Source organism: Pangasianodon hypophthalmus, chromosome 7 (assembly GCF_027358585.1).
Source record: "Pangasianodon hypophthalmus isolate fPanHyp1 chromosome 7, fPanHyp1.pri, whole genome shotgun sequence".
In the NCBI taxonomy this organism is placed as follows: Eukaryota; Metazoa; Chordata; class Actinopteri; order Siluriformes; family Pangasiidae; genus Pangasianodon; species Pangasianodon hypophthalmus.
The window spans coordinates 22,878,659-22,898,354 of record NC_069716.1 but is presented as its reverse complement, the minus strand read 5'-3'; the positions used below and the strand labels follow the sequence as shown (position 1 = coordinate 22,898,354).

At 38.4% G+C, this 19,696-nt stretch overlaps 1 protein-coding gene across 2 annotated transcripts in view; it reads left to right on the top strand.

The window, feature by feature from the left end:
- The first annotated feature begins 249 nt into the window (after positions 1–249).
- The window catches only part of map1ab (microtubule-associated protein 1Ab), a 36,147-nt gene continuing 16,700 nt past the window's right edge, over positions 250–19,696 (top strand). The window contains exons 1-2 of one of the 2 annotated variants that reach the window (XM_026917698.3): positions 250–494; positions 4,086–4,187. In XM_026917698.3, the coding sequence (XP_026773499.3) occupies positions 284–494; positions 4,086–4,187 (313 nt within the window). In that variant the 5' untranslated portion in view covers positions 250–283. Of the gene's footprint in view, positions 495–4,085; positions 4,188–12,723; positions 12,806–19,696 lie in introns of those variants that run through there. The other variant, XM_053235490.1, reaches the window with a different exon arrangement.

Genomic DNA, 19,696 nt, shown 5'->3' with positions numbered 1-19,696 from the left:
TATTTATTGAATGCAAGTCCTTATATTCTAATCTAGTCTTTATATTCTTATCTTCCATTGTGTACACAAACAAATAAAAAAATTGTTTAATTTATCAGCAAAAATAGTATTAAAATACATTTTGGTAATACAACATCCCCTTTTTTGGGCGGCTGCTGTGACGTCACTCAGGTAGCCTATCAGGAAGGCGCAAACCGCTCCCCACAGTGCGCGTGCCTCTCCCCTCTCCCGTCGCCTCCTACTCATAACTTTGCACTCTGAGCTCTCGACAGCGGCAGTTGTCATGGAGATTGACTTGGGCCCGGCGTCGTCTCCAGGTACCGTTGCCATGGGGACTCGGGTCCGGAACTCGCTCTCCGCGGTAGAGGAGGATGAGGGCGAGGAGCTGCACCGACACCGCAGCAAGCACCGCGGAAACTTCTCCATGCTGATAGTGATCGGGGACATCAGCACCGACCACCAGCTGCAGCTCGCCAAAGAACACATCGAGCGCGGTGAGTGACGCCATCTAGCGAGACACAACGCCATTTTCCACAGCTGCATAATGAATGATGCTGAGCACAGACTGTACTGTATCACTTCAACAATCTGTGGTGCTGAAAACATGAATCGCATCCATCTCTACAGGACGAGTAAACCTAGCAGGGTTTTGCATGCTTGTTCGACTGATATAGTTAGTTATATATGCAGCACATGTTTCCCTTCCCTTCCATATGGCTGTTCATTTAAAACAAAAAAAAAAAGCTCTGTTCGAGTTTACCAGAAATTGACCAGAAATTCCTTGTGGATGATGTTTTGATTTCGATTTTGCTGATGCAGCACTTAGTCGAGTGCCTAAACTATCAAAACTGAGCAGGATTGGCTACATGCTGCACTTTTGCTTTTAAAGCTAGGAATATTGTACTATAACGCTGAGTAATGGTGCAATCCAGGAATGCTGAGCAGGTTTATGAGGTGTTATTTTCACTTGAAGTGAAATAGGATAGATGCAGTAAGCATGAGGCTTGTTTGTGATGCACACTGCGGCGACCTCGCGCGACCTGATCGAGCACTGCGCCACCAGTTTGGATGTACGCCAAGTCTCTCTTTTTTTTTTTAATACAACTGCTGCATGTGTTGAGTGGTTACAGAAACGTGCCATACCTGATCTGTCTTGCTTCAGCCAAATTTATTTTGGTTACATGAGAGCAATCAGCCAAAAGCAGCATCAGAATACATGCAGACAAACCAATCCTTCTACACTGCCATTTCAGTAAGCCAGAATTTATTATAGCTTATAATGATTACTCCATCCATCCATACATTCTCTGTACCACTTATCCTACGCAGGGTCACGGAGAGCCTATCCCAGGGAACTCGGGGGTGCCAACACATCGCAGGGCATAATCGCACACACTCTCACACACCCATTCACACACTACGGACAATTTAGAGATGCCAATCAGCATGTCTTTGGACTGGGGGAGGAAACCCCCAAAGCACGTAGAGAACATGCAAACTCCATGCACACAGGGCGGAGGCGGAAATCGAACCCCCAACCCTGGAGGTGTGAGGCAAACTGTCAGAAAAGAGTGAGGTACCATAAGGCAGTATTCCCAGTATCCCCAGTATCACAACACAAATGTACACTGGGAGAGCTGACAGTCTTTCACCACAATACAAAAGTCCAGGGCCAGTGCACTAGAACAGCACTTGAGCAAGGACTGCCAAATTATTCTAATGGCGTACTTGGTTTTGGAACCTGAAAGGGTGTCTATCCGGCTAATATCTACATACAGTTGTGACCAGTGGACTATAGAGTATATAGACTCAGGTTATTGGAGCAATTATGCAGAAACTTGTTTAGTGTGTTGTACACTCAATGGACACTTTATCAGATACACCTACTATGTAGGTGCCCATCTATTACAGTACCATGACCATCAGTCCACAAAGGGCCACCAGAGGACCACCGCTGACAGGATATTAGTTGGGTAGTGGCTCATAATTATCTTGGCAGTGATACTGATATGGTAATAGGTGTTGTGCTGGTTCGAGTGTATCAGGCACAGCAGCATTGTTGGGGTATATTTATTGGCCACTGAAAGGTGCAATAGTGAATCTTTTTCATTTCTTACGAGTACAAATCAAGTGGAAGATCATATCGAAATGAAAAAAAAAAGTTTAAGCCATTGTCTCAGAACAAGTGTATTATATAACTAGGCTATCAAGAAGTCGAATGTCCGAGTGTGCGTGAAAGAGATGTTATGACAGACCTTGCTAATGGTAACTCTAGCTGAATCACTGTCAGTTTTAGGAGTGGACCTTAGTATAGATGGGCTGGAATGGGGCAGGCTCAGTTCGTAATAAAAATCATCAGAACCTTATTCAACTCCACCCATTTAACTGTTAGAGACCTATTCACAAATCTTACCTAATGCACCTTTAATTAGACATACTTGTCTGTTAATCTTACAGGTGTATAGTTAGAGACTATAGTTCAATTTTCCATACACAATTTTCATTATACATCTTCTGGCATTTCATCAGTTTCTGACCATAACACCACTGTTAGCCAGATATTTTCAGTTGATGGACTAATCTTAACCCAGCAGTGACATTGGTGTCTTTTAAAACCCTAGTAACACTGTTGCACCTGATACATTCATATCACATACATCCTAGCACAACACTAGCATGTCAGTGTTATTGCTATTTTGAGAATGATCAACCACCCAATTGCCTGCTCAACAGATTCAGTCAGTGGGGAGCCACTACAGGTTTGAAGTTTTCTCTGCTCTTAACACACCTGATCCAACTTGTTAAGAATTGGACAGTTAGATCATGTGCTGGACCAGAAATGTGTTTTAACTGTATGGCAGGTTGCTGGGGTTTTTAGATAGAAAGAATGATTCATTTATCTGGTTAACAAGTCCAATTTATATATTAATGCATGAACATGGCTTACATAGTACCACTAGCTTAGTTGCTTCGTGTATTTGAGGCTGTCAAAAACATATTAAGCTCAGATCTCTCTCAAAGTGATTTCATATTAAAATAGTATAGAACTGAGCATACCTGTGTATGGAAAATTGGCACATAGCAACACGTCACAGAAGAAAAATACAAAGGCAGTCTAAAAGTGAGTGCAGGTGTGGAAGACTGCTCTTGGCTGTGCACCAAAAACAGTATGCTCACTTGGCTTCTGTCAAATGCTGTAGCCACGGTTTTAAGATACTGAACAAACACAGGCCTTATTCATGTAGCGATTAAAAAAACAGGCTTCTTCTTCGGTACACTTCCAACAACAGACTTAAAAAAAAAACTACTTGTAATTCAGGATCCATGATTCATTTGTAATGCTGGTAAGAAAGACTCAAGACTGTCACAACTCCCTGAGTCATTCAGCCTAACTTTAATTTGGGTGCTTGGCCCAAAGACACTTTTCTTGGCTTTTATTTGTTTTTCGGTAGCAATTACAATTTGTAATGGAGTCAGTGTGCTTGGAGTCTCATCTGAATGTTTATGTATGTGAGCTGGAAACTGCAGAGTGTGCAATATTTGCTCTTCCAGCCTCTAAGCAAAACAGCATCTGATGGAAAAAAAAATCTTTGAATCATTCAGAGGAATGACAGATATAATGATGAATAGAAAGCAGGAGTGGTGTATGAGGATTTGAATTCATCTTCTAATGCTTCATGTGCTGTGTTCAGAGGGTTATGCCACAGAGCATTGTGAGCCATCTGCGCTTTTGTCCATCGTTGCATAATACTTAATGAGATTCCATGAATATTCATTAAACACATAAAAAAACCCATAGAAGTTGTAGCAGCTGTGATAGTGGAGTAACACACTACTCCACTATAACTTTCTGCAAATATAATTCTCAAATAGGGACAAACAAAATAGCTTGTATGTACTTCTTTGTTTTAGCACAGAATTCAATCTGCCATATCATATTCATTTTTTCTGTACGTCAGATATCACAGATATAAAAAACATTAAATTAAAGCTGTAATATGGTTTGTTTCCTTGGACAGGTGCTTTGTCTTTGTGTGTCTGAAGGACGCATGCAGTAAAATAGATGTTTTTCCTTGTGCTTGCAGGGATCTGCTCCTGGAACATCAGCCTTGAAGAATGTGATCTGGACAAACAGCTTCAGCTCTTCATAACTAGACACTCCGCCCAGTTTTCTGCAGAGGTCAAAGGTCAGTCATGGGTCTAATCTGGGAAGTTAATTGGGTTTTAACTGCAGAAATAAAGAGGTTTTGTAAGGTTTTGTTGGACTTGTCTTCTTCTTTACCAAACCAACTATTCTAATTTCATTAGTGTGATGCCAGGAAGCATCAGATATTTCTGTTTCACCAGCACACATAATTGCAGAAACACATGGATTTGTTTACGGATATTACTGCTCCAAGGTCACATGCTGTAATCACACATGAGACTTTGCAGCTTGTGGCTATTGTATGCCTTGTAAACATGAGCAGACTGTAGATTCTCTCCCATCTGCTCCAGAAGGATCTCTCTGCATGTGTATTTGCAGGGTAGCATGCAGCAGCTTAGCGCACTGCACTGCCTTCCATAGTCATTAGAGTGCAATGTGAGGAGGAGGGGAGCTGCAGAGTCAGTCTCTCCTGCTGCAGTGTGTGTATGTGCTGGCTTAGGCCTTTAGTCTGTGTGTCTGAGCTGAATAAGGCTTTCCCAGGCTGGATATAATGGTTCAGGTGTGTTTTGAATGTTATCTTCATGAAGCCTTTTTAATCCTCTTTTGCAGCGTAGGGATATATCACATAGCTGTTGAATTCTTATGAGACATCCATGGTAAAATAAAGGGGCTAAAAATACATAAAAGGTACAGAAAGGTGCACCATTAAAATTTTTAGTATGCAATGCTCTACATTTGAATACAGAAGTGTTTGTTTTTCTTTTTCCTTCTCTTTGGGCCACAAAAAAATGAGCACTTCTAGTTGTTTTGCAGATGGCATTGTGATAAATTCTGTAATATTAGCATCTGGGTTGTTGTATTAAGCTATGAGTCATGTTTCTGGTTATGTGGGTACAAGCCGCCCTTTCACATTACTCTGAAATCAGCTTTTAGGTATCTCTTACTTTGCAGGGGCATTGGAGCCTTGCTTTCGGCAGAGGAAATTTATTTATTGTGGCCAAGTTTATATGCTTTACTTTAGTATTTTTTTCGAGATTAGAACTAGGCTGGTATGATGTAATGATTTTATCATTCCTGCATGATATTTCATGCCATGATATCCAGTTACATTTAGTTCGATTATATTACCAGACCTGCCACCCTTTAAGCATTTTGAATCTGGAATTATTTGTACAGGTTTTTTGAACTCTCCAATGTTAATTGGCATTGCCTGGAAGCCTCGTCCCCTTTCCTCATCTCACATGATCTCTGAGCTCTCAGGACTCGTGGTGCATCCTTGCTTTCTGTCAAGCTAAATGGAGAATGTTTATTAAGAGTTTATAGGAGTTTATTAATGTGAAATAAAAATCAATGTTTAACTTAGTTAACAAGTCCAACAAGTATAAATTTAATATGAATTAACTGTAATTATTAGGTATGCCACTGAAAAATTGAAAGCGAAGGATAAAAAGAAAGAAAAATGGACAAATATTCTGACCAAAAAATATTAAGTTGACCTATAAAGAAGTGTCAAATCTAACAACTTACAAATAATGTTAATAGTGATAATAATTAGAAAGTGGTTAAATACACGTTTTTTTGTTACCCATGTAGACATTTGACATCCAATAAGTAAAGGATTATATAAAAAATGTGCTGTTATGTTTTTTTAAATAACGTTTACTGTGCATTACAGCAGAATCACCTAAAATTCCACCATCAAGGTGAATTTTTTGCAGTTGTCGCTGCCATCAAGCAGTTCCCGACTGCACAGCTGATAATATTATTACGCCCTCCCTTGCCTTTCTGAAATGGTAGAAATTCTCATTTAACTGTCCTTTTTAAGTCTATCGTTTTGGGATGATTAAATTGTTTATGGTGATTTTTTAAAATGGTTAATTGCAGAGAAAAAATGAGAAAATGTCACACAAGCCTAATTAGAACATTTTGAGCACTTCTACTGGATAGCATTTTTTTTTACTCTAGCAGCAACTCTAGTACATGTTAATCCCAGATCTTTGCATAAAGGTAACCACCACATCTTTATACTATTCAAGTTCAAAAAGACTTGCAATTTGCCCATCATTTGCTCAGTATTTACTTATTTACAATAGCACCATTTTACTTAGAGAGTGTTTTTTGGCCCTTTACATGATTTGAGTGCTCCAGCTGAAGTACTCTTTAGCAGAGTGTTAAAATGGATGGATCATTGCCCTGGAACCCCACAGAAGGACATGCTCATTGTCTGATCTCGATGACCTCTCAGTCTCACCACATTATACCACAGCCTTCATAAATGATACCATATTATATTCACAGTTCACCTTAACACATATCAGTGTCTTGTAGGCAGTGCAGTGGGTAGAGCATGACTACTTGAAACCCATTTCCCACTGATAATCTACTTGTTTTTAAGTGAAGTGGGTGATAGCATCTTTATTTGGTTTCAGACCACCATGCAGCAACATCAAAATGATTTAAACAAATGCATCAGTATTTAAATACGTAAGAATGAGTATGTAATAATTCAAGTTAACATAATTGGATGTAGTTAAACATTACCATATACTTCCAAAACATGCTATAGTACAAGTGATTTAGATAGCTAAAGGGTGTTATCTGTTAGAAGGTTTATTTAATATCACTGAAATGCACCAGAAGAAGAGTGCATGAGTGAGATATAAAAACATTTGCTGTAATTCATGAAGTGATGCCCTCTTGTGGAAAATCACAAACAGTGCACCACAAGCTCCTGTATGTTACTCACTGATCCTGCTATTCAAGGTCTCTAGGAGCTTCAGTATATTAGAACATAGGGCTGAAAATAAAAATATAATAATAGTAACTTAGACATGGAGCCAAGTTGGATGTATCTGACCTTAATCTCCCAAATGATGTAATTTTGATGCTTTAATTAATATAATGCGTGACTATCAAATTATGTTTGCTTAATCTAGTTTACATTGAAACGTTTCTATATGTGTGTTTATTTATGTGTGTGTGCATGTGTTACACATGGAACAGTATTTTGGCTGCATTAACACAATTGTTCATCCAAACTTAATTAGCTTGCAGACAAGTGGAGATCAGATCCTCCTGATAGGAGGGTTGTGTGAACACACACACATAAAAGTCAGTGCAGCATTAAGTAGCTATAAATATGACCCTTCCCTAACAGAGTGGGAGTGACCCAGATCAGCAACAAAGTCTCCCTCTCTCTGTCTGCCTTTGTCTGTGACTTTACCTCAGGGAACGCTTGCATTTTTTTTTAACGGGATTTCAGATGAGGCACACTGATCGATGGGTTTTGTTTTTGCTGAATTGCATCTCAGCCTGCTTTTCTAGCTCTCCGTTTAGATGTGCTCTGCATGGAGATAATTGTTAGATTGCTTATTTACAGGAAAAACAAGGAAGATCTCTCACATTTTCTCACCTTTTTATGCATCTATATGCATAAGTAAATTAAGAGATAAGCAGGATTTAAGAATCCGTTTCTATTTCAAATGGGGTAATAATTTAATGTGAGTTCATGCAAGTCAAAGTGTTGGATTATTTGTGTAAATTCTGAGGATTTAATTCACAGGTAACAGACGATTCCAGGTGAAATATGGTTGACACACAAAGGTCTTCTATGGCAAATGCAAATTTTTCACAGCCTATGGAATGTTGGCCAGAAATTAACCAACCATATCCAATGCTTATGCAGCATTTCATAAGTTCTGGCCCATATCACAGCTGAGATATAGATTTATTGAGGTTGAGTTTAGGATGAGTATATCATCATAATTTCATAGCATAGTGTGGACCCAGATGAAAGGGATAAGCTTGTGCCAGCACAGTCATTTGCTTTCTGGGTTAATAAATCTATCTAGTGCCTCTCTAGATTATCAGTTTCTGACAGCCCTAATCCTCAAGAACATCCTGTTCAGGAGGGAAAATTAGGCATTTCACTAGTTTTGGTCCAAGAGACAGCAGATTGATTGCTCATAAAATTTGAACTATGAGGAGAGGTTCTTTGTGCCATGTTGAACCAGTTCCATGGCACAGAATCCTCCACAAAGCTTTCTCTTTCCTATTTAGGATCAACTTACTGGCACCGTTAATTTAAAATGAACAATGCATGCAATGTGTGATTTGTGAGGTTAAACATACAGAGGGCCTGTGTGGTTTAATTGTAACTGAATTTTTTTTTTTCAAAGATTTTTGGAGTGCAGGGTGTAGTATGGTCATCTTGTGTCCTCTTTGTGTAGCATGTCATGTGTCCTGGTGGTAAATCTTTGACTACACTCTATTTATCATGGCTTTGATTGTGAAAAATGGCATTTTAATTGCTTATATGTTTTTATATCCATTAACTGACTTTTGCAGGTCAACAACGTGTTTGTTTTATACTGAAAGTTCTTTGGTTTTCCCCATGGGCATGAATGATGAAGACATTTTTACATGTGTACAACCTCGTATACCTTTGGGAAACAGGAAATGTTTAAAAGCAAAAATACTTCCTGCGGATTGAGAGAAATGTAAAAATAATAGAAAATATTCAAGAATGTTTTAGATTTGTTTGCTTTCTAGCAGTTTCTAATTTTGCCACAATATTATTATTTCATAACAAATTAAGTTCCTATAAGAATGTCTTATATGAAAGGTAAGTAGTCCAGTCTTTTAAGCTCTTTAATTGTGTCTAAAGATTCATTTATAAGATTAGTTTTGTGTAATTTTACAAAATTTCTAGAACAGACTGTATAGAGTATAGAGAATGTACGTGCAATACAAAGAAGTATGCATGTGAATGTTTAGTAGGCTGTATATTAAGTATAATTAGATACAAAAGAAGTTCCTGAAAAGAGTAATGTTGAGCAAACCTGCCTGCACAGCCACATCGTATTAGACTGGACAGCTCTAACCTGCGACCCTGGTCTCCTTCAACATCAGGACAAATGGAATCAATTCGGCTGTACTTCTGGTTATTGCTCCATTACCAGATGTTATATAATCCCCTGCGTGATTTATCTGAGTGAGCTGTATAGATATTTTACTCTCAGTGGAGAGTGCTGACAGCAGGTCATTGAGCTGCAATATTGTGCAAAAATACTCATGTGCTGGCATGGGTGACAGTGGCAAATCACCTACAATAAGGGTATAATTCTGTCTCTGTGTCTCTTAATCTCACACTGTCTCTCGCTGTGCCCTCCCACCTCCTGATGCAAGTATAAATAGAAAATGTCAGTGTTTAAATTATAGCTGTGAGCAGGGCCTTAATCTCAAACTATAGGTCACTATCGTTTATACAGAGATGGCTAAAATGACCATGGTCAGCATAATCTGATCATTTTAAGTAATCTATTTATAGTGCATGTCAAGGTTTAATAATTTATTTATACTTGAGTACTGCACTGATTATTCAGGCCTGTAGACTGCAGGGAGCTCTGATGTGCTGTGTCATTCTGCGCAGCTCTTTTTAATTCTCCCTGTTGCTGATGTCATATTCTGGAGATGCAATGCAATAAGCTTCAAGAGCTGCTCTCAGACATCTTTCTGTCTAGGTTTTCTGCATAAATGGTTTTAAACTGCACTAAGAGGTTCAGAGTCTCTCAGTAACTTTTGCGAAATGAACAAAAAATGATCCACATTTGGAACTCATGAAAGCCTAATATAACACTAGGTAAAGCATTCAGAAGCAGATGTCTTGGCTATAAAGTATTCAGTGCTGAAAACTAATGAATATTGGTCTGGATTAAACAATTTTACGTATCAACACTTGAGGCAGTTGCAGCAGGTTAACCTATGAAGACCATCTGCAAGCTTCTAATACAAACACATACAATTATATATAATAAGCAAAGCTTGTTGTAGTGGTTAATTGTAATGACCGTTTTGAAGCATATGTTCTTCTGGCTATACTGAAACTACTGAGAAAACTACTGTTCCTTTGAGGTCTAAGGACAACTAATGTGAACATATTGATATTTCAGAAGATCATAGAGGACCCATGGGGGGGGGGGGGGGCGGAATCTCATACATTATGGACGAAGAAATCGTAAACGTTTTGAAAAGGTAAATACATTTAGGCACCCAGTGCAAGCAAGACAGTAGATTCATTGGATCTTTCTGGAATCATGATCAGTACAACTTCAAAAAATTTATGATGTTTGAGGTTGAATTAATATTTCAACTTAAACATTGATATTTGTAGATGCTGGCAACACTAGCATAAAAACTCTCATTAATTATAATGCATTTGATGTCTTTTTTCCACGTGGGCCACTCAGATTTGTTGGTCTTTCATGTGAAAATTGGGCTTTGAAGTAATTACACATTCTAATCTTTTGCTTAAAAGTTACTTTTATGTGTTGAGAGATACAATTTCTTTTTGAATTTTATGCGTTTTGCTTTAATCACGATTAATGAAGCCAGAATATAGCTGGAAGGGAATACAGTTCTCTTCTCAGTCTTCATTAGACACACAATGGGTTTATATCTACAAGCATTTTTGGTTTACATTCGAGCCTTAAACTTACATATTCCTGACAATTATGACCCTATAAATCTAATACCCAAGGGGATTTTCAGGATTGCTCATACAGGGAATAGTGCAGACTTCCTCGGCACCATACATAATGGACTGTGCTGAATAATTCAGAGTTTGGATATTGATATCACTGCAGATTGGTTCTGAGGGCTGGCTTTGCATCACTCTGTCAAGGTCCTCTGGCACTGATTCACCAGGCAAATTTTTCAAGACTATGGATATCACTTGCAAGAAAGCATAATCATACCTGTGTTGCTATTTAACAAAAAAGCTATTGATAAATTTAATTTTGATTTTTGATTTTGAATGGTCAATATTTTTACAGTGCTAAATGAGAATGGGCAGCTATACTTTTTTGGTCCTTATATTGCTATAAATTTGTATTTACTTATACCAATGCCCATCTCATATGAGTGCAGGGTCAGAGCTCAGGGTGGCCTAGAGTAGTTTGGGGCTTAAGGGCCTTGCTTAAGGGCCCTATCATGGTAGTATGGACATTGGTGCTTGTAAAACACCATCTAAAGGTCCACTTGTATCTATCTGCATAATAAAAAAAACTCTATCATTCACTACAGCTGGATCATATCTAATAAATCATTGAGGTGCCACTGTTCCACAGGGAAGGGCAGAAAATATGGCTCGTCTGGAGAAAGTGACACAGCATGAAACCCTCTATGAGAAAAAAAAGCTCACTGCTTATTTTAAGTTCTAAATAAAACTACTCGTTTAAGGAAACAATTTAATTGTCTAGTAAACAGTGATGCAGTGGGTAGAGTTGCTGCCTCCTTGATTCAATCTTCAGCTAGGGTTACTGCCTGTGTGGAGTTTCTCATATTCTCCCTGTGCTTCCCACTGTCTAGAGACATGCAGGTAGGTGGAGTGGATGCACTAAATTGCCACTAGGTGTGTATGAGTGTGTGAATGTGTGTGTGCATGGTGACCTGTGATGGACTAGCATCCCATCTGGGGTGAATTCTCCCACCTTGCGTCCAGTGTTCCCGGGATAGGCTCAGGATCCATCAAGACCCTGACCAGGATAAAGCAGATACTGAAGATGAATGAATGAATTACTTGTTAAAAGTACATTTTGCATATTGAACCATAAATACATTTATAAATGGACATTAACTTAATTGTTTATGTTTGTCGTAGAAACAAATTTCAAACTTAAACCTTTATTAAAATACCTTCAATCTAGTGTACCCAATCTTGTATATTATGTATTGTAAATGAAACTGTTTTACCTGTTATAAGTGACGCTTTACCAATGGACTATCAAGTTTAAAAAAAAAAAAAAAAAACAGTATTTTTTTGGCCACACAGCCACACTAAATGCAAGGTAAGTTCACAGCATATAGAAATTATGATCGAGTGATTGAGTGATCTTCAATGGTTCTTTACATAGTTAAGCATTTTAGCTTCCTAAGAGAGTTCTCGTTTAGGAAAAAGGAAAAAATAGGAAATAGGGGATAAAAACCTCTCTAGAGGGACAACTGAAGATTCCTTATGGGTTCTGGATTTGACCTTTTTTTCCATGAATGTATACATTTTTATAACAAAATTCGACATGATACTATAAGCGTAAAGGCCATTATATATCAAAATAATTCACCTCTGCTGATGCTAATTCAACACATAAGGACTAGGAGTTCATGTAACCCTGTAAGAGTTTATTTATAATGAAAGGTAGGCTAGTCATTTAGGATAACACTGTCTCTATAGACCACTGCAGAGAGCTTTAACCACACCTTTAATATGGCAGGTGTGATGTCATTACACTGAGGTGTTATATTAACTGTACAGATTGACATGTGGCACAGCAAAATGACGTTAATTAGGATGTTTTTTTAAAAACCTACTAAGTTTCAGAGCAAGGTCTTTTTTTTTCAGTGTAGTCCTGAGTCATTTCGATCATCTCCTACTTTGCATCAGCACTAGCCGCAGCTGTATTGCAACTATCTCATTTTTGCTGTGGCCGTATCCCAATTCTCCAGCCTCCCTCCAATCCGGTCCTCCCTCCTTCCCTCCCTCCGCCCTCCCCCCTCCCTCCCTCGCTGCCTTCCTCCCTCATCAGACCCGCACACACTCCGCACAGCACTCGCCGGCGGCTCCGCACGACACCGCGGCTGAAGTGGCCCGCATCAGCAACGGTATGTAGCAGTGTGCACACTTTCTATCTGCAGTTTCTCACAAAGCGGGCGTTGCTGTGACATGACTGCGGATGTGGAGTGAACCTCTCTCTCTCTCTCTCTCTCTCTCTCTCTCTCTCTCTGTCTCTCGCTCGCTCTCTGTTTATCAGGGACCGTCCGGCTTCTGAAACAATGACGTCGTTAAATGCAGACGCCGGTTGTTTATCTTTCCGTCATTGCATTTTAGTGACTTTATCAGTCCTGAAGTAAGAATTAAGTAATTAAACCTTCATACTGTCTGTAAAATGCACGCAGACGCGCGCGAGAGGCGCGAGCAGATTCGCAGTCATCCCGTCGCTTTATCCAAACTAAGTGGATTAATTTAGGATCATTCGACCAAGTTCAGGTTCAAAGACACAATTATATAACGAGTGAATAACGCTAGACACGCTGTATCGCTGTGCCAGAGACTTGTAGGAGTTTATATAAAGTGATTATATGTTGTTAAGAAGAGCTTCACCATCCTCTGACTCAAACGTCCCGAATGACGCACTAATGCAGCAAAGGCGCACAGACTCAACACTGCTTTAAGCTGTGTAGTTTGTTTAGTGCCGCTGGTATGTAGGCTATGCTGTGCGTAAAAATCTTTATTTATTATTTCTGGAAACTGCAAAAAAAATAGCCTATACACTATAACTTAACATCTCAGTGGAATATTGATGGGAGTGTGAAAGTGCGCATGGAAAATCTCGGTCCACGATTGATTATTTTCCATGTCGCATAGATGAAATCCGAAAAAAAACAAAATCAAAATAATTCCACGTATTGATTAGGTGGTCAGTGACTCAGCGTAAAGCAACCCCCCCCCCCCGCTTCCTCATCTCTGTCTGTGTCGCAACATTAAATCCAAAAAAAAAAAAAGAAGAGAGAGAGAGAGAGACGCCATACGGATGACAGTGTTTGTTTTTTTCTCTAGGTTAATCAAAACTTAAATTTGTTTTCTTATCCAACAAGAAATCCATCTAACATAAGTAATATGTTAATGTTACACTTATAATAACATCTACATTGCGGATGGACGTATTATAATACTCAAATTATGCTTTAATAATCAGTTTTCGATCTAAAATGTTCAGTTTTTTTATGTTTGTGACTGACATGGTGTTTATCAAATGAAGTTGATCTCTTATTTCACCATTGGTGCCACTTGAAGTGCTGGCAGTACCAGAAATAATTCACAGGGGAATACCAGCTCACATCAGCACTGCGATGGAGGCTTAGTCACTGTTTCATTGCTCCTACTTACAGTAAATGGTGGCTAGGCAACAGCAGTGCAAAAGCCTGTCAGTTTATACTGACCTGAGAGCAGAGTTGGATCAAGGTTAAGACACTGTAAGTAGGAAATCTAGTTGGGGATCAGCAGAAATACCCATCCAGAAATCAAGCTTCCGATTGAACTCAGACAGCAGATTGAACTCAGAGTATGATAGACTGACTGCATGTGTCAATCTATACAAATGTCGATACTTTTCTAAATCATTAACATTGTGTGTAAGGAATTAATACTGTACCAGTCCTTCCATTCACTTATATTCTCTACAAAAGAAGCTAGAAGTGAGTTTCTACTCTTTGTCTCAGATCCATCTGCCTCACTGCCTCACTTAGAGCCAGACTGGTGGTAAAGGCTACTCAAAGCTTGTGGACTGGGCTGGGAGGAACCCTGGGCTATTTGGGGCACCTCGGTGTGCTTCCTGATAGAGCTAGAAAGGGTAACAGTCCTGAGCTCTGTGCTCAGCAGGTCTTTGTGGAGTTGTGATGACCTGCATTCGAATTTCTGCTTGTCATCATTGTCCTGTATCCACTGCATCATGTTTGTCTGTTCAGATGGATCAGCTTCATGTCCTATTAGACTCTGTGATAAAGTTAACATGGCAGGCTGAAAAGACCCTGAAGGGCATGTCTGTCAGGCTCAGTGTTAAAATGGGACACAGAGGGAACAGGCAGACAGGGACAGTCAGAGCCCTGGCTCTACTGAGTCATTCATTCGGCTTGTTCTACTTACAGCTAGGGGAAATCGAGGACACAACATGACCTCTTTGCCAACACTTACATTGTGTTAGTCTACTAAATGATAACCATTACATTAGCAACTGCATCTCTGTGATTATTCCTTAATCCGCATTAGGAGCGGCTTGTTGTGGCACTCTTTGTGGGATTAATGAGCTCAAAGGTGCTTCACCTGACAGACACCTGTCTGGAATTTTCTGCGCATATGAAATCAGTGCATGAGTTTATCACAATAAAAATTACTGGGCAACAGTAAAGGTTCCATCCCCAGTGTTTGGGTTAGAGAAGATCTGGCCTACCATCGGTTTATTCTCTGCATCCGACATCCTAACATAGGTGGGAAAAATAAACATAAAGTGCCATTTTCTAACAACTTGGTCCTCACTTCCATTTATTACAGTCAGTAGGTTGCTGTTTGGAGCACATTAAATGGACTGGAGAGTTATTACAGAAGTTTACTTGAGGAAAAGTCTTCTTGGGGAGAGCATGCATGCTGTCTTTGAGGTGCTGGAGTGATCTGATGTGTTGTGTCAGGATTTCATTTGCTGTGAGATACGCTGAGACCCTTCGGTCACAGTGAGGTGAAGACATCTCTTTCAGTCTCTGTTTCTCTCTCTCTCTCTCTCTCTCTCTCTCTCTTTCATTCCCTGTCTCTCTTTTTCCAAGCGATCTCCTCCGCTTCCTTCTCTATTACACACATGAAATAATGTTGTCTTTAATCCCTGTTAGTGGGCGACTGTGTTGGTGGGAGATTGCACAAACTGGCATTATAGCTGAACACCAGTATTAGTCTGTTGTATGCGGGCGTCTCTCCTGCACTGAGCACTGCAGCACTGTGCAGTGAGGACCACTCCCACTGGCTGACTGGGTATTATTGTTACATCTTAGGTCTCAGCTGTTTGTGAAGGCATACAATTAACCATGCATAGCGTTTAGTCATTAGTATAGGAATCTAACCACTACAGTTTATGTAATGTAACGATTAACTGTATACTTTTTTAGTATCAGAATCATTTCTTAACAATTAATCCTTAATGAATATGCAATATAAGGGTGTTAAAGCCTTGTTTCATTCCTCTATTTATTACTGATATGATAAATACAATGCATAATGCATAGTTGCATATTCCATTTTGTGATAGAGAATGCTTAGTTTCTTGGTTCTGGTTTTGGCTTGCTAAGGTAGAAAAAAGGACTGCCTGCAATGTGGCTGTTGTTTATACCATTGTTCACCTTTTACTTATGAGTTTTAAAAAATTCTTTATTAACTCAGTGACAAAACATGGGAGGCAAATATGGAATATATTTTGAAAGCTCCATATAGGATATCTTTCATTTATTTCAGTTATGCATAGCAATTAATAATGCAAGAGTACCTGCACCAAATCAAGTGCTCTTGAGCAGAATCTTCAAAAAGTGATATCTTTCTCTTCATTTTTATTGAGTATTCCAGTCTTTTGATCTAAACAAAAATGGACTCATCTGTAGTGCCTTACAATGGAAAGTAACACTTGCATGAACTTTACAAAATGTTAAACCAGCTTCTAAAGCTAATCAGAAGCAATGCCAATGCCACTCAACATTGTCAACCTTATATACAACCTATATCACATCAAATCACATCAAAATTTGTCAGTTTCTTCAACCTATGCATATCAATAAAGTCCAAATGTTAAGATACTAGAGTATGTGAAAAATGCAATGCAGTCCAAAGAAGAGTTATTACTTTTACATCTTGTTTGGGGCTTCTGTGTATTTGAATATAATTCGGCTGAAAAATGATAAATGTGTAAATATTAATATGTATAAGGTTATGAAATGTCTGACTTACAGTATGCTTGTTTTTGTTAAGATTATTTTTTTTTTAATTTCATACTGAATATACATATGTGTTTTCTTGTTTAAGGCCAATAAGGAATCAGCTGAACATATTATAATGTTAGTTTCAGTTGAAGCAGTGCAATAAAGTAGCCAAATTTAGTGACTCCTGATTTTGACTTCAAGATGCTATAAAAGAATTATTGTTTAATATAAGCTTCTAGTGCTACTTTTTAAATCCATACTTAAGCTTTCTGTACTTAGTCTCACTCTATCACTCCAACAGACTGCCTCCAACTTTTTTTCTTTTGTTCCTATTAGGTTTTAACAATAAACAGTGAATAAACATAAAAAAGAATGAGAATAATGAAAAAATGAGAGGAAATTCGGTTGGGTTGGGGCTTATGAGCTCATCTTTAGCTTAGGTTGAGTCCGGAGTTTTTGTCTCTAGGAAACAATTGTAGTGTACCAAGTATGTTCTCCTCTCTTTTGTCTGCTTTGTCACCATTTTGGACACTTCTGTCCTTATTTGTACACTCCAATTTGTTTATTGTGTTATGTCTTCCCCATTCTTCATTCATGCCTATCTTTCCTGTCTTCGAGGTGTCTGCTGGCACATGCAGTCATGGTACTAGGTTTGGTAAAACAGTGGAGAAGGCATTCGAGTCTTTGAGTCCTTATTAGGTGACATATAGGTGTAGAGAGTGTGGTTTTAATATCAGTGCCTGAAGGCATGGCTATATCTTTGCCCAGGTGGTAGGCCTATTTTCAGTGACACAACTGAAACGAACTTATAGGCTTTAATTGTATTAATGGCAGAATCGATCAGTGCTGCCAAGTCGCAGGACTAGGATTACATTAAGAAACTAGGACATTTGTTGCTTGTGATGGTACAGTAAAAAGGAAGGTTAGATCTAGATGCCATGAAAATTTTGGATGTCTTAATAAAACCAGTAAGTATTAGAGGTATGTTTGGGTGAAAGAAGACATATGCTTTGTTGCACTGTCAAGATACTAGCTAATGATATGACTAATTAAAAATTGTAGTTAATTAAACTCTGGTGGAGATTTTTTTATTTATAATTTATTGCCACATCTGCCTCTTCTAATACTACTCTGGATCCAGATTGAATAGCAGACTTGTGAAAATGAGATTACAGTAAACCCCTTCCTCAAGAGATAAACATTATGTGCTCAGTCTTGTAGGAATATCCAGAAGGCCTTGGCTTGTATATATGGTTTTTGTAGGCATTTAAGAGGGCAATAAATTCCACAATACTTTCAGGAATGTCGTACTGTCATGAATACTGTCATGAAAGAAATAAGAGAAGATGCTGCAGTGAAACACCTGAAACATATGCAATGCTTTGGACCACATACACCACAGCAAGGTCTAAAATTTACATAAGCAAAAACGCACATATGACATTATGCATCAAGTAATGCTATGAGAAGCCATTTTATCGTCTCATCACGTCAGATGAGGTGATTGCTTTCCCAACTTCCACAGGCCTCTTCCTCTGGGGTGATTATATCTGGAGCAAACTATCTGGAGCAGTGCAGTGGCTTGGTCTGTGTTCTGTCACTGTTCTGTTTGAGCTTATTTTAACATAGTGCTCCCGTTTTGAGTGTTCGTAAGTGGATATTTATATCAAACAGGTCAACTGAGGTAGGACTGTGGTGCAATTATTTGATGTGCTAGAGAAATGGCTATTTTGTGGAAGCACCTAGGAACATGTTCATTTGACATAACAGCACTGATAAGTTATAGAATAATCACATTAGTCCAGTATTAGTCCAGGACAGGGTGTGGTGGCAGGACGGTGGACATATGGTTTGCAAAATAATCGGAGGAGTGGGGTGATTGAGTGAGTGTTTTGTAAGTTTATACTAGTTTATACCTGTATGAGTGTTTATACTATTCAAAGCTACTATCTCTAACTGTATGCATTAGATTGCCATCAATACACTGGGATTTAAACCAGGAGAATTCTCTAGATTCAAAACTAACACGTGTGATCACTCAGGCCTTGAACTATATGTTTCTAATTGTTTCTAAGTAATTGTTTCTTACAGATAATAATTGGTAACTTATACTGCTACAAATGAAAGGGTAATGTCTATAGAAGGAACTTCAAAAAGTGAATACTCCATTAACTATAGCAATATAATCATAACTATTAGCATAAATACTTCTCTGATATTCTCAAAGAAGAAGAAAAAAACACATTGTCACAACTATAATTAAGGTAGACAACTCATGTAGCAAGTGACATTGCTTAGATTTTCAAAACTGCTGTGTCACTGAAAGCGACCAACAAATCTGAAAATGAAGGCCACTCTGGGTCGAGGTCAGCTGGGAAACCATCTGTAGTCATTCTGCAGTACACTTATTAAGATACAGTTTAATCTTGTAACAGACTTTTTAATATTATAAAAGATCTATCTTCATTCAGATCAGTAAAGGAAAAGGCATGATATTGAAGTTTTTTGGCCTTTCCCACCTACTGTCTGATTTTATTCTATTACAGTCGTTTATTTATACTTAACCCTCTAGTAAGTATTAAGGTGTGTGCTTTGCAGAACTATTGCAGATTCAAATTATTTAATCTTTTTATTAAAGCAATGCTGCTGCCACCATTGGTATTTGAATATGATTGACCAAACAAGTCTTTTCTTAAATCCTCCTATCACTGAAGAGTAATAAGTTAACATGTGTCAAATCAGTGGCTGATGTTAAAGGCAATGATTCAGTTAAATGTGACATGCACATAATGTATTACTGGATAAACTAGGATGAATGGTTTGTTTAGAGAAAGGTTACAACTAACTTTATATATTTGAATATTTTTTCATGTTTAAACTGTTTCCCTCCACTTAGTGCTGTCCTCCAAAATGTAAAAGAATATATGTATTCTGTTACATTTACATGCATGTTACGTTACGTTACATGCATTATTTAGTTTGAAAAGATGTACAAAATGCATATACATCTTTTTAAAGGAAAGTAGCGTAAGTTCTATGGCT